This window comes from Pelodiscus sinensis, unplaced genomic scaffold (genome assembly GCF_049634645.1).
Source record: "Pelodiscus sinensis isolate JC-2024 unplaced genomic scaffold, ASM4963464v1 ctg56, whole genome shotgun sequence".
In the NCBI taxonomy this organism is placed as follows: Eukaryota; Metazoa; Chordata; order Testudines; family Trionychidae; genus Pelodiscus; species Pelodiscus sinensis.
The window spans coordinates 666,448-682,644 of record NW_027465934.1 but is presented as its reverse complement, the minus strand read 5'-3'; the positions used below and the strand labels follow the sequence as shown (position 1 = coordinate 682,644).

Genomic DNA, 16,197 nt, shown 5'->3' with positions numbered 1-16,197 from the left:
CCTTCAGAGCTCTTGTTTCAAACTGCATACACACACGGTCAGATTTCACTATGTCAGTTACACTCAAGTACTATGCTACCAAAATGGGGTTATCCTAGAACAAATTCACTGGCCACAAATTATAGGGATCCTGGCTACAATCTGTGTGCACTATTTCCTGTCACACTTGTCTTTTTCATCCTTCATATCCAACCCATAAAATTAATATCCTACCCCTTATTTAAGCAAAAAGTGCTATTAGCAATTACCCATCACTCACTTCAATAAGATTGTCCTTGCATCCATTTCAGCATTCTCATCACCAGGAACATCAAATTTATTAGTCAGTGTAAGAGAAACTTCAGTCTTTGCTAGCATCTCCTTGTTGGGGTCATTAATATTACCAGACCCTTCCCCTGGGGTAAAAAAGAAGAAAAAGAAAAAGTTATTAATGAGGAACCTACTTCCCAGTGCCTTATGTGATGACTGAGACACAAGTTAGAATGCACTCAAGCATTGTCATGGACTGTGTGGGCTCTGCAATATTTTCCTTCCTGAGCTATACAGAAGAAATACAATTCATTTATGGATTTTAACATGTTCATGGTGGACATGAATAATTTAGATTTCCTAACACGCCTCCTTCAGAAACCTGATAGAAAATGGATACTAAAAAATAAGATTTCATGTAAATTCAGGTTTTAATGCCCCAGATGTATACAAATCAGTGAGAGAGAGCTACAACTTGCATCTCAACCTGCCCCTCTACTGATAAGCTTAAATGTGATCTACCAAGGACAAGAAATTCAGTTTGTGCCATTTGCTGCTTCTTTGGCCTAGTCTATAATAAAAGGGGTTTACTGGTATATTTAGTAGAAATGGAGCTTGCACTGGCAAAATAGTTCTTTTGCTAGTATAGCTTATAACAGTTTCCTAAATTAAATGAGCTATAATGGCAAAGGGACTTTTTTGGCAACTGTGGCTACATTAAAGCATTTACTGGGATTGCTATAAAATTACTGACATAGGTATCCTAGGAAAACTTTTAAGCACAAACCAAATCTTTACATTGCATAAGGAGTTCTGAAACATCTGTCAATGTTTTTTCATATCAGATCCCTGGTGAAAAGGGAAAGTGTGAGAGAGGGGAAACCTGGCAGAGTAGAAATGGAGGCACACAATTCTCTGATGTTAGAGGCAAGGATTCAATATAGTGCCTTTCAGATTCATGCAATTCAGAGGTGGAAAAGCCCTACAGGATAACCGAGCCTACCATACTGTAAGCTGTTGCTTTTTGTATAGCACCGATTCCCCCCAAAACATGATTAATCTTTATAGTAACACAGACATCTGGTGCCACTCAGAAGAACATCACATCTCCATCAGGTAAAAGAAGAGCAGCTCACCTATCAGGGACTCAATAGTGGGAACTTCCCCCAGGTCATCCAGAAGCTCATGAATTGGATCGTTGTGCTCAGGAGCAATTGCATCTTGATGATCTAAGAGTAACTAATTTATACAAACATAAACGATCATTTCATTGTTCCTCCTGGGTTTTGTTTCACCCCAGTTAAGAATTACATTATTTAGGCTGATATTTTTGGAGATCAGGTCATGATCCCAAGTGAAGATATTACAGTAGCAGGCAAATGTCTATCATCGTCAAATGAGACTCAAAGTACCGGATGACTTCACAAAAAATATTAAAAAGGCCACAAGCAGACTTACTACTGACCTCCTCATTTGGACTGCTCAGAAGATACTCCCTTTCTTTAAGATAATATCTTCCCCCTTGGCCTTTTTTACATGACTCACATTAAACCAACCAGGAACAGACTGCCATTCTGTAAGAAAGAAATGTGACTGGTGTCTACTTACGGTGTGTGTATTGATGATTTCTCCAATGGAAATATAGATAACTGGTTTAGTGAGAGTCACCAAGTCAGAATATTCATCAACATTAAATTTATCCTGTAGCTCTGGAACCTCACAGGCAGCCTGAAAAAAACGTCTTCAGACAAAATGAAAAAAGAATCAACACAATCCACTAATGACAAGCACTGACACAATCAAGGTATTGCTCCCTGTGATATTCTCAAGCAGAGCTGTTCTTTGGAACCTTAGTACAGTAAATACCTATACCAGGAGGTTCTTCGGGATGTGTGGTCCTTTTACGCATGCACACTACAGAGAATTTGAAAGCAGTGTCCCCTAGTCCATGCATATGCTCTGGCTCACTTTGTGGTTGTGACCTATCTCCCCCTCCCTCCCACGCTTTATGAAATGGACACAAATGCATATACAGGCAGTCCCCGGGTTACGTGGATCCGACTTATGTCGGATCCCTACTTAAGAACGGGGTGAAGGAACCCCACACTAGCTGTGCCCCGCCCCCCCCGCAGACCGCTGAGACGCTCCGCGGCAAGAAAAGCTGCTCCGCGTCGGACGCGGGCAGCAGGACTGCGGTGTGTGTGGGCGGTCCCGCCGCCTGCATCCTCCGCGGCGAGAAAAGCCGCTCCACGTCTCCCTGGTCTGCTTGGGGGGGGGGGGGTCACAGTGGCTGAATCAGGATGCCTGGGGTAGAGCAGCTGGGGGGGTTGTCGGGTTGGTCCCACAGCGCCGAGGTGTGGCGCTGCGGGACCAACCCAGCAGCACCCCAGCTGCTCTGCCCCAGGTGTCCCCAAGAGCAGCTGGGGTGCTGCTGGGTTGGTCCTGCCGCGCCAAGGTCGGCGCTACCAGACAAACCCAGCAGCACTCCAGCTGCTCTGCCCCAGGCGTGTCCGATTCAGCCGCTGCTGGTCAGTTTCAACAGCGGCTGAATCTGGACGCCTGGGACAGAGTAGCTGGGGCGCTGCCGGGTTGGTCCCCGCAGTGCCGCATCTCGGTGCTGAGGGGACCAACCTGGCAGCACCCCAGCTGCTCTATCCCAGGTGTCCCCAAGTCAGCTGCTGCTGAAACTGATCAGCGGCTGATTCCCGGAAGCCCGGGGCAAAGCAGCTCTGCCTCGGGCTTCCTGTAGTCAGCCGCTGGTCAGTTTCAGCAGCGGCTGAATCGGGGACACCTGGGGTACAATATGTACCAGTTCCGACTTACATACAAATTCAACTTAAGAACAAACCTACAGTCCCTATCTTGTACGTAACCCGGGGACTGCCTGTAACTCAAAAGGGCTTTGGACAAATTGCTTCATGTAACCTATCAATCTTCATGTCATAATCCGCTGGATCTGTTTATCTTATTGTGTGTAAAATTAGACATATGGAGTATGGAGGGCTTAATGGTTTTTAAATGTGTGAATGAAAGCCATCACGGGTGTTACCCTCAACGTCTTGATGACCAACTGTTAAACAATCACTTTTGTCCTTTGAGTCTTAGCAGTGGTTGGCAGGGATAAGTCTCATTTTTTGAGGAGTATAGGATCGTTCGAAAAAGGGTTTTTTTTCCCCTGAAAGAACCACGACTAGACAGCAGTTTCACTTTCGAAACACCCGTTTTCAAAAGAACACGCAGACGCCATTATGCAAATGAAGCGTGGGAAATTCAAATACCCTTTTGGAAGAGGGATGTAGTTTAGACATGCCCCATGAGTCTTGTCTTCAGCTGGCACATCCAGGAGAGTGAACCAGAGACCCTAGATGGGGAAGAGGAGATTCCCCTGGTTGGAAGGAGGGCAGAAAGTAGAATGCAGATAGGAACCACACATCTCTGAGAGTCTGAAGTGATTAACAAGTAGTACTTTAAGTCAGGGGAGAGAATGTGAGGATGAAGATGGGCTGTCAATCAGTGGATCTCATAGTCTATGATGCCCTGGGTGAGTGGCTAAGCCAATCATTAATTGGCAAATCTGACTACAGATGTCACATAACAATCCACCATCTGTGGGTGTTGTACATTCTTTTCGGATTCTATACCTTTTGCACAATCTCTGGATACGATGACTCTTGAACCGTTTGAGAGCCTGTACAATAGTTTGCTGCCACAATAATCTGTCTTGAGCTATGATTTCCAGGTCACTGGGAGATATGCCGCATGACTTCAGATTGGCCTTTATAATGCTTATACCAACCACCAATAGAGTACTTTCTGTCAACAAGCTGGCTATATAAGACCATCTTCAGTATCTCTGAATCCTCCATCCTCATAACACGATCAATGCAGCAAAACTGTTTGTTCATAAGCATTGCTTCTATGCCTGCGACACCACAATTCACATGGGCAACTTTCCTAAGGCAGTGCATATGAAGTTGATCGAGTTTCAAATATGGTGGCAATATATGGTCCATGAATGAGAGCTATACAGCAGGCGATTCCAAACAACTGCCTGATAAACAGTTATTTTCGTATGAAGTATAACATCATGGTCTTTCCATAAGCATTTGATCAATTTTCCCAAGGCAGCACTGGCTTTAGCTAGTCGAGAAGATCCATTGTCATCAGCACGCTTCTAAATTAATGACATTTATCAGCAGCCTTAAGGACAGTATCAGCAGCAGTGATCACTCAAGTCTTTCCAAATAGACTGAGACATAACCTCTGTCTTCTTGAGGTTCACAGCGAGTCCAAGAGAGCAAGCAGAAATAGTAAAACAATCCAAAAGCGTCTGTGCATCAACTGAATAAGCCAACAAAGCACAATCATCAGCAACAGGAGGTCATGGATAGTTACATTAAAAACTTTGGTGCAAGTCTGAAGTCTTTGGAGGTTGAAAATGCTACCAACCATTCAGAACTGTCCGATGTGCAATCCTTGAAAGCAACTAACAGCACGCTAAACAGGAGAGGACCCAGGACACATCCTTGCTTTGTGCCATTTGATACTTCAAAAGATGAAGATGGAACAGTCATGCAGATGACTGCCAGCCAAAGTATGCATCTGCTGCCAAGTCTTGCACTAAGGCAATGCACTGCAGGTGCGCACACAACTCTCTGTGGCCTCTCTACATATATGCTGGAACAGCACATCCTAAAAGGAGTCTGTGGTTGAAGTTTCGACTCTTGCGGAATGGGCCTGCACCCCAGTGGGAGAGGTAGGAAAGGCAGACAGTTGATAGCGAAGTTCAATCCAATCCAAAATCTACTTGGAAATTCTCTGGATGGAGATTGCTTGACCTCTAAGTCTTTCTGCTAGTACAACAAACCATTGGGGGACTTCTGATGGATTTTATCTTGTGCAGGTAGGACAAAACCTGTAGCATGTTGAGGGAGTAGAATTATCGTTCCTCTGAAGATGCATGTGGCTTTGGGAAGAAAACAGGTAAGCAACTGGATTGATCAATATCCAACTGGGACGTTACCTTTGGCAGAAATTTGGGATGCAGGACCAGAGAGACTATATTTATGTAAAGTTGTAAAAGGGCACGATGGCCCTAAACTCACTGACCCTTCTTGCAGAAGTCATAGCAAATAGGAAGATGACTTATGACAGAGCATAATGCCAAAGGTTCTAAGGGTGGTTTCATTAGCACAGTTAGGTTCATGTCCCTCCACAGAATAATGGATTGAATGGGTGTGAAGTGTACGATGAGGCCCTTCCAAAGCCTACCAGTTAACAGGTATGTGGAGACAATGCTCTTCCACAGGAGGGTAGAATACACTAATGGCTGCTAAGTGGACTTTCAGAGAGTTGAGGGCAAAACCCAATGCCTTCAAGGACAGAAGGTGGCTGAGGATGAGGGGGATCTCTTTTGTCAGGCCCAGGAAGTGAACAATTTTCTCTTGGTCCTGTAACAGTGTCTAGTGGATTCTTTTCTGCTGCAGGAGAGGATGCCTTGCATGACTGGAGTAACATCCCTATTGTAGAGTAGATGCCTGTCCAAATACCATACTCTAAGGTGGAACACCTGTGGACTGGGAGGTATGATCTCATCGTTGCATTGCATCAGCAGATCAGAGAGGGTGGGAAGAGTAATTGGTGGATGGATTGACATACATAGGAAGTTGGGGAACCAAAACTGTTATGGTCAGAAGGGAGTAATCAAAATGACAGTCGCTCTGTCTCATCTGATCTTACAGAGTGCTTGAGGAAGCAGAAGAGGGAATGCACAGCTGATTTGGTCTGAGCAGGTGAGTATGGCAGCATTGTCCTGAGAGTGAATGCCAAGATCTCCCCTGGAGCAGTACATGTCACATTTGCTGTTTATGTAGGAGGTAAAGAGATTTCTGGCCAGTCCTCATGGCAGGACTCAGTACTGTCTAGACTAGTGGTTCCCAAACTTTTCCAGATGGGGACCCATTTTGACAATTCAGGACGACTTGGTGACTAAAGGCAATTCAAAAACGGGGGGAAGGAGAGGGGGCAGAGCCACCTGGGGAGACACTTGGCGATCCTTTTCAAATGTAATGGTGACCCATATTTGGGTCCCGACCCATAGGGTTGGGAAACCCTGGTCTAGACCATCCCTGATAGACATTTATCTAACCTGCTCTTAAATATCTCCAGAGATGGAGATTCCACAACCTCCCTGGACAATTTATTCCAGTGTGTAATCGCCCTGACAGTTAGGAAGTGTTTCCTAATGTCCAACCTAAATCTCCCGTGCTGCAGTTTAAGCCCATTGCTTCTTGTTCTATCCTCAGAGGCCAGGAAGAACAAGTTTTTTCCCTCCTCCTTGTGAAAACGGCTATCATGTCCCCTCTTAATCTTCTCTTTTTCAAACTAAATAACCCCAGTTCTTCCTGTCTTCCTTCACAGGTCATGTTCTCTAGACCTTTAATCATTCTTGTTGCTCTTCTCTGGACCCTCTCCAATTTCTCCACATCTTTCTTGAAATGTGGTGCCCAGAACTGGACGCAATACTCCAAGTGAGGCCTAATCAGTGCAGAATAGAATAGAAGAATGACTTCTCGTGTCTTGCTCACAACACACTTGTTAATGCATCCTAGAATCATGTTTGCTTTTTTTGCAACAGCATCACACTGTTGACTCATATTTAGCTTGTGGTCCACTATAACCCCTAGATCTCTTTCTGCTGTACTCCTTCCTAGACAGTCGATTCCCATTCTGTATGTGTAAAACTGATTGCTCCTTCCTTTGTGGAGTACTGTGCATTTGTCCTTATTAAACTTCATCCTGTTTACCTCAGACCATTTCTCCAATTTGTCCAGATAATTTTGAATTATGACCCTATCCTCCAAAGCAGTTGCAACCCCTCCCAAATTGTGATCATCTGCAAACTTAATAAGCATACTTTCTATGCCAATATCTAAATTGTTGATGAAGATATTGAACAGAACCAGTCCCAAAACAGACCCCTGCGGAACCCCACTTGTTATAGCTTTCCAGCAGGATGGTGAACCATTAATAACTACTCTCTGAGAACGCCTTACTAAAGGTATCAAATGCCTTACTAAAGTCTAGGTATACCACATCCATCGCTTCCCCCTTATCCATAAGACTCGTTATCCTATCAAAGAAAGCTATCAGATTGGTTTGACATGATTTGTCCTTTACAAATCCATGCTGGCTGTTTCCTAATCACCTTATTATATTCCAAGAGTTTGCAGGTGAATTCCTTAACTACTTGCTCCATTATCTTTCCTGGTACAGAAGTTAAACTGCCTGGACTGTAGTTTCCTGGGTTGTTTTTATTTCCATTTTTATAAATGGGCACTATATTCGCCTTTTTCCAGTCTTCTAGAATCTCTTCTTTCTTCCATAATTTTCCAAAGATGATAGCTAGAGGCTCAGATACATCCTCTATCAGCTCCTTGAGTAGTGTAAGATGCATTTCATCAGGCCCTGATGACTTGCATACATCTAACTTTTCTAAGTGATTTTTAACTTTTTCTTTTTTCTTTTATTTTCTAAACGTACCCCTTTCCCATTAGCACTCATTATGTTATGCATTCCTTTTTCAGACTTCTCGGTGAAGACCAAAACGAAGAAGTTATTAAGCATCTCTGCCATTTCCAAGTTTCTTGTTCCTGTTTCTCCCTCCTCACTGAGCAGTGGGCCTACCCTATCCTTGGCCTTCCTCTTGCTTGTAATGTATTTATAGAATGTCTTCTTGTTTCCCTTTATGCCTATAGCTAGTTTGAGCTCGTTTTGTGCCTTTGCCTTTCTAATCTTGCCTTTGCATTCCTGTATTGGTTGCCTATATTCATCCTTTATAATTTCCATTTTGTATGACTCGTTTTTTATTTTTAGATCATGCAAGATCTCCTGGTTAAGCCAAAGCGGTCTTTTGCCATACTTTCTATCTTTCCTACGCAGCACAATAGCTTGCTTTTGGGCCCTTAATAATGTCCCTTTGAAAAACCTCCAACACTCTTCAGTTGTTTTGCCCCTCAGTCTTGCTTCCCATGGAACCTTATCTACCCGCTCTCTGAGCTTACCAAAATCTCCCTTCCTGAAATCCACTGTCTGTAATATGGCATCACCTCATGCAGCACCAGGTGCAGGAGACTTCTAATGACCTTGTCTGGGGAGGACAAGGAAGATGCTGGTGCTGCAAATTCTGCCCCTTCCTCCTGCAGAACCAGGTGTTGGCTCGCTGGGGACTCCTGAAATGGAGCTGGGTCTTTCTTAAGGGCTTGCACCTGCTAGGTGGGATGAGTTCCAGACGTTCCGAAGCCCCCAAAACTGGGAAGTTTGAGTGTACCCCCACAGGTTCCATGGATACTAGGGCATGGGCCAATGTCCCTGTGGCCACCCCAGGGAGTGCTGTGTTATGGGAGGAGATGTTATCTGGGTTGGGGCCTGTCCTGGCAGCTGGGAGCCCTGTTTGGCACCACTTTCTGAGGCCTCACCATCACTGCACTGTGATCAAGAACAGGCAAGCCTTCAATTGCTTTCTGCCTGGCAAAGAGAGCTATGGGGATGCAGTGGTCTGCCGGAGAAAGATGAGTCTCTGCTGCGGGATGTCAGAGAGTGGTGTGGGCTGGTGGATCAACAACAGGAAAATGGTAATCAACACGTTCCAACACTTGCTCAGTGCTAAGACTCGGAATGAGTCCATGACTAGCAAGATCAAAGGGATGGAGACCAGCGCCAATGCAACCAAGAACAACAACGACAATCATGAGCGGTCCCAAGAGCAGTGCTGGGGTCTTGGGGAAAGAGGAGACTGGTCATGGTGCCCAAGGTAAGGGAAATGAGCTTCAGCCTATCTAAGCTGAGGCTCTCGTGAGCATTACCCCAAGTCCTGCCTCCTGTGCTTATAGTCAGACAAATGGAAGAGCATGTGCAAAGTCTGTCTCTTCGTATCCCAGGCTTCATACCAGGGAGCAGAGGACCGGGGCTGCTAGAACACACACACTCAGAAAGGGCCCATAATAAGCATAGAATGCATTTGCAGAAAGTGCAAAAACTGGCCAAAGCACAAGAGTTCTGTTGCTACATTCCTGACAGCAAGAAAGAACTGCGAGTGGGAGGGCAAGGAGTGGTGCCCCTTATACCACACACCATGAAGGTATCACTCAAGGGCTCACCAGAGTCACTCCCTTATGGGTACTGCTGAGGGGCAAACTTCCAGCACCAGTATACATGGCAATCACACACACCTAGGCTGTGTCTACACTGGGCCACTTATTTCGGAAAAGCAGTCGCTTTTCCGGAATAAGCTGCGAGCTGTCTACACTGGCCGCTTGCTTTTCCAGAAAAGCAATGACGATCTACTGTAAAATTGTCAGTGTTTTTCTGGAAAAACTATGCTGCTTCCGTTCGGGCAAAAGTCCTTTTCCGGAAAAACTGTTCCGGAAAAGGGCCAGTGTAGACAGCACAGTAGTCTTTTCCGCAAAAAAGCCCCGATCGCGAAAATGACGATCGGGGATTTTTTCCGGAAAAGCATGTCTACATCGGCCACGGACGCTTTTCCGGAAAAAGTGCTTTTCCGGAAAAGCATCCTGCCAACGTAGACGCGCTTTTTCCGGAAATACTTATAACGGAAAACTGTTCCGTTTTAAGCATTTCCGGAAAAGGGTGCCAGTGTAGACGTAGCCCTAATGTAGAATGGACACGAGCAATCACTCAAAGAACTTATACTTCAGGGCAGGTGTGTAAGCAACCAGAGAGTGAAGGGTGGCGCTGGAGTCCTTGAGGATATGTAGGGAATCATCCACCTAGTGATTAAAAAGATGGGGTTCATCACAGCAGAGATATTCAATAGAGCACATCCCAATGGAAACTGGAAGAGCAGAGCCATACTTCCCTATGCCTTACTATAACCAAAACCATAGTCCTGAAAGAGATATCTGGTGCATCTATCACCAATTGGAGCATTATTCTGGCCACCAGTTTCTGTTTCTTAATGATACTGATGAGTGGAGGATAGCCAGGAATTTATGCTGGATATCCCGGATTTCCTCAACAGGAATGTGGAGTTTCCCCGCGATTCTATGCAGTCAAACCACAGAGTTAGAAGGGACTGTATGGGCCACCTAGACTATCCCCTTGTCAAGATGCAGAATCTGTAGTTCCTGAAATTTCCTAAAGCTGTTAGGAGGCAAAGTGGACACAGTTGCCACTGCCTCATCAGGGGATGGGAATCCCGACAGTTCCAGTAGCACCATCAGCGCTGGGCTGAAGGGTTCCTCCTCCAGCAAAGGATTCAAATTACTGTGACCCCCAATAATGCCAGCAATTTGTATCCGGGCATAGGAAACCAGGTGGTCCATGGTGGTTGCAGAGGAGACTACTGCCAAGATCTGGACCCCCTCTGTAAGCGCACGTATGGTTGGTACAACGCCGAAGGCCTCCCTCCAGCGTCCGACACATCAGAGGATGAGAAGGCCAGACCATCAGCAGTACCGTCAAGTTGGGGAGAGTGTACAGACCATCCACGCAGTACATGAGGGGGACTCGTAATAGTGTCATATCACGAGGAAAAAAAATAGCCTCCCTACAGGTAATGAGTCCCAACAAATGCAGTAATCCTGCTTCCACATTGTGTCGGCACGTTGGGGGTCCCCCGTCTCCTGCACCCCGAAATGGCACAAACAGACTGCACCAGCCGGTGGAATAGAGGAAGTTTATTGCCTCTCCAGGATACAGCACAGCACAGATGGAATCTGGTCACAGAGCTGGGCTAGGATGCCTCAGGCCCCCTTGAGATGGGGGAGACTGGGCCCCTAAACTCCAGCCCCTTTCCCTAGGCTGTCTCCTCCATGCTCCCAGACAGCCAGCCACTAACTAACTCTCTTCCAGCCCTGCCCCCCAGCCAGGGCAGCATTCCACCTTCCTTTGTTCCTCTCCATGGGGGGTGTCTGGCCATACTGGTTTGCATAGTGACTCATCCTGTTTTGCTGGGTCGTGGTACCCACGGCAGCCAGTGGGGGTTACCCCAGAGCCAGCAGCATAGAAACCAGCCAGGTACCCCCACTACGTCACACACATCCTGGGGCTCAAGCATCTTTCCCAATCTCCCTGGTGTTTGGAGAACCTTCTCTTTATTCAGAACTAGTGACGGTACTGCAGACTTCTGCAGAGCAGGCAAAGTCCACGCGTAATGGGAAGCCAGCACTGGTGGTACAGTGTCCTAATACTTGGGATCACCAGATCCGCTTGCTTGTGGGACTTCTTGCTGTGTCTACGTGCTTTAGTGTGCACTGTGTATCCATGGCTCAAATCTGTGGAAGAACACCACACTATTTTTGCTCTGGAGAAACTTTCTTCCCATGCTTGCAGATAGGCTTTCTTACCTTCCAACAAGGCCTCAACGCTGAGTCCAAGTGCTGGTACCACTCATGATGGATTTGGTCTTGGTAGCAGGAGTGCTCTCCTCTTTGTTTCAAGCTGATGTACAGAGAGTAGACCCCCTAGCCTCAGTCCAAGTGAGACCTCAAGGAGACTTTCTTAAAGTACTTTCAGAAGCAGCGATCATGGCCTTCTCTGATATGGCTGGGGAAAGACTGGCAGATACTATACCTGGATTAAATGTGGTCTTCTCCCAAGCAACAGAGACAGCACTAAGCGTTCATTACTGGCCAAGAAACATGGGCAGTTGGCACAAAGTTTCAAGTCCAGGGTCACTGACATAGTCTAGTACCCATGCATGGTATGGGCAGGGGGAGGGAGAAACAAACCCCTCTATTTATCCTTAATCACTAAAACTTCAAGGACTATGATAAAACAACAATGAAGTACTATAAAACTCTAAAATTCTATGTATTATTTACAACAGCATATTTGAAGGTGCATCAGAAAGGAAGACAATGAAAGTTCTAACTCAAACCATGAAGCAGTGAGAAGGAACTGGTCATGCAAACAGTCTACCCCACCCTTAATCACCTCAAATGAAACCACCAGGCGAGCCAGGGCATTTGCACAAACCAATGGACACTACTGTCAAATGGTATACATGCATAAATCCCTCAATGAAATACAATAGGGACAATGAGCTAAAGAAGCAACAATGTTGTATTTGTGGGTCAGCTACAGCACATGATGTAAAGATACATAGGATATACAAATGTGTCTTTCCCTATATCTAGTGATAGGTGCATCTCTAGTAGCCTTGTTTATAACATCCAACAAAGAGAGAGATTCCAAGTCCATGACATTGAAGAAAGCAGAGGCAGTCTGGTTGTAGCAGACATTTACTACTACTATTACTAGGAAGGCAAATGTGACACCCTATATTTCATTTGTCTAGCATGTTTCATTATGAAAAATGAAAACTCTTTCTTGAAGAACTCTACCACCATCATAGTTTGTAGCAACACTGAAATTTGACAGGGGCCAGTTCTGTGGCCAGGGAGGTGCCCTTTATTGACCCCATACATTTGTTCAGATTTGGCAGTTATCAACTGTTGAAGATCACCATTGCTCATCTGTATTTCACAGTACAGATTGATTTCGGCTTGTGCTAAAACCTCTGAAGATTCCATTAGTACTGTGCACATACACAGTGCCTCAGTACCTCACTTCTAAAGTCCACACACAGAATGGAACCTCTGGTGGGACAGTGAAGAAAAATACACAGTCACTATTTTCCTTTTCTTCATTCTTTCTCTCCCTTACTGCATCCCATCAAAATACCTTTTTGTCTACAGTAAGATGTAGAATACTAGGAGCCAGGAGATCAAAAGTTCTAGACTGACCTCTTCTGACTGACATTAATTCTGTATTCTTCATAACACTTGTTATTAAGCAAGGCCTCAAATACACAGATTACTGAAACTGACAACAGAACCGAAATATCTATGATGTCCACCCCAAATCCCATTAATTTAGACACAGTGCTTCCATATATTTGTCCTTGGCTATGCAGCCTATAAAATGGGGCTACTCATGAATAGAAATTACGCATCTGCTTCTCATGGCTGGTTCACACAGGATAATGGACTGTTCTGGCAGTCATCTGTGATGCCATGCTTCAGGTTAAGGAGTACAGGCTGATAACATTTAATGGGGAGGGGCCTTCAGAGGTAAAGAAAATGGAATCTGTGTTTTCCCTTTTCCTAGGATATTACATACATGAAAACATTACTAAGGGTGCAAATTCAAAGTTGGAAAATGCTAAAATTAAACTGTCTTAATTCAGCTTCCTTTTGTGTTGTGATGCAGTCTTTAATTCCATGAACACACACTATTTTTCCAAGGAGGGTCTCAAACTTCCTTGCACTGAGACCCACTTCGGACAATAAAAATTACTACATGACGTCAGGAGGGAGAACTGAAGGCTGAGCCTGCCCAAGCCCCGCTGCCCTAGGTGTGTGGCCAAAGCCAAAGTTTGAGAACTGCTGCATTGAGCTAATTCCTGTATTCATGACACAGAATGAACAGCACTGAGTGAATGAGGCAACTCAAACATTTTTTTATTCTCACTGATTATTCAGTGTATGGCTTATTTATGCTGTCCAAACCCTGCAATGAATATAACAATTATTCAGTTTCTTCAGGGGCTTTCTGGTGCTCATTTCCATAATAGAATACTTCACAAATATTAGTGATTTTATTTTAACAATTCTCTTGCAAGATAGGAGAGCATTATTATCCCCATTTTATAGACAAGGAAATTGAATAGGACAGCAAAATGACTTCCTTAAGGCCATAAAGCGCATCACTGGTACAGGCAGGATTACAAATCAGGTTCTCCTGGCTGCCAACTCTGTCCTCATTACTTCTTCACATAATGAGGCAGTGTGGTTTGAAGGGGTAATACAAAAAAATTGTGTTTGATCATGGAATACAAGATTGTAGCACAATACATACATGCAAGAGCAATGTTATTTGTGGTATTTCCTAATTTTAGAGTGCTTGACTTTGCAGCTTTAATAACATACCAATACCCTAATGTACTGTATATAATTTATAAAACAAATAAAAGCTTAGAGTTAGTGTTTGTGCACTGACAGCCAAGTTTGATTGAGGGCACAATCTTCTGACCCACTCACTTAAAAGAAAGGAAATAGCAAGTTAAGGGAAGAGTTGCTAGCATTTCTTGTCACCTACAACAAGTTGCTTTTATCCAAAGCTTCAGATGTAATCCTTGATGTCTTCAACAGACAGTACATTTAAGAGACTGAACCACTCCAAATGAAGCAGGCAGCACAATGATTACCCTTATTTCTTTTCAATAGGACCTTTTTCTGTACCTCCATCCTATTACCTGGGATCTCCTACCTGAATTTCTGATAGGACTGAGAGAGATATTCATTAATGATGCTTAGGTGAGCATTGTCCCCCATAAACATCTTGTTGGATGCCGCATGCTGTAACATCTTTGCAATGGAACCGAGGTTTCTGCGCTGGTCAGTAGTCAGCTGCCCTCCCGCGGAAAGGTCAATGATGTCAAATGCATCTGGAGCAACAATGGCTGGGTTCATGTAGCGATAATAGAGTAAGTTGCCAATGATCTAGGGAAAATTGAGCAAAGAAGCACATCAAGAGGCAGTGACGCAGACCCTGACCTGGCTCTGTATACCCTACTCTGTCTATGCTTTGATAAATTATTATTATGTGAATCAGATACAGGCTCCACTTCAGGACTGGAGCCTATAGTATTGAGTGTTATACATACATACTCTAGCAGACAGCTCCTGCCTCCAAAAAATTTACAGATTATATAGGAACAAGATGCAACAGAGGTGTTATTTGTTATGGAAGCAGGAAGGGAAAAATAAGGATATTAGCAACAGTAAGTTAAGGTTCCATATAGTCTTAACTAAGTGTACAATTTGTGGATTGTAGACTTTTTTAAGAAGAGCTATTAATGCATTACTAACAGGCTGCCTGGATAGTCATTATTGATGTAGTGTTGTTATCACCATGTCAGTCCCAGGATATTAGAGAGGTGCAGTATTATCTTTTTTTGAATCAACTGTGTGTTTGAAAGCTTGCCTCCCTAACAGAAGTTGGTACAATAAAAGATACTAACCCACCGATTTTATACCACTACATAAACACTAAGCAGTTTACCATTGATACAAGAATAGAGGCAACACCTAAAGGATCTGAAGGAGGACAGAGTAGTGACTGTGTAAATTGAGCAGTAAAGATGTTCCAACATGCATATAGGGCAGCATGGAAAAAGGCATGAAGGTGCTTGTCAGAAAACTGAGCAAAAAAAAGCAACTGCCACCATTGGCAGAACAAACAGAAGGGGAAATGAGATAAGTAAGGGGAATGGAATTGAGAAAACACCTTCAAGGCAAGGACCACAATTTGTGTTTAATGTGGTGGGGGACAAGCTGTCAGTGAAGAGATCTGAGGACTAGGTATAGTGGTGGAAAACAGCTAATAATTTTTATTCTGCTCTCTTCAGAATAATTAAAGAAGAAATCAACTGAAACTTCCCTTAGAAATCGCAAGATAATTATGAATTAGCAAAACCATTTCAACTCAAATGTCAGAAAAATAAGAAAAGCAGATACTAGGTGGACTGCTTGGTAAATTAGATTTATACTATACAATACCAGGTTAAACATAAGCAACTGAAGAGCTCTGAGAATGAAGACAACTGTTAGCAAATATGTTGTTCATGTACTCATAAGCTTCCTTCTATCTTCATGTGACATATAGGCAAACTCCATGGAAAGGGACTTAAGATCCAATTATCTATCCTGGAGCAATATTTTCGACGCTTCAGAGAAGTAGCTGTGTTAAGTCTGTTTTTAGCAAAAACTACAAGGAATCCTGTGGCACCTTAAAGACTAAAATTTATTTGGGCATAAGCTTTCATGGGCTGCAGCATCTATGTACATGCTAATAGTACATTACTATCTGGAGGACCAGTGCTAATGAGGCCAATTCAAATCAGGGTGGATGTGGCCCACACTA

General features: G+C 44.2%; 1 protein-coding gene across 3 annotated transcripts in view; it reads right to left on the bottom strand.

Moving 5' to 3' along the window:
- The window catches only part of LOC102458593 (ras GTPase-activating-like protein IQGAP1), a 564,033-nt gene that overhangs the window by 35,990 nt on the left and 511,846 nt on the right, over positions 1 to 16,197 (bottom strand). For all 3 annotated transcript variants that reach the window (XM_075916962.1, XM_075916963.1, XM_075916961.1), the window contains 4 exons: positions 14,542 to 14,774; positions 1,858 to 1,990; positions 1,386 to 1,488; positions 260 to 395 (listed from right to left, as the gene is read on the bottom strand). In XM_075916962.1, coding sequence (XP_075773077.1) covers positions 260 to 395; positions 1,386 to 1,488; positions 1,858 to 1,990; positions 14,542 to 14,774 — 605 coding nt within the window. The remainder of the gene's footprint in view (positions 1 to 259; positions 396 to 1,385; positions 1,489 to 1,857; positions 1,991 to 14,541; positions 14,775 to 16,197) is intronic.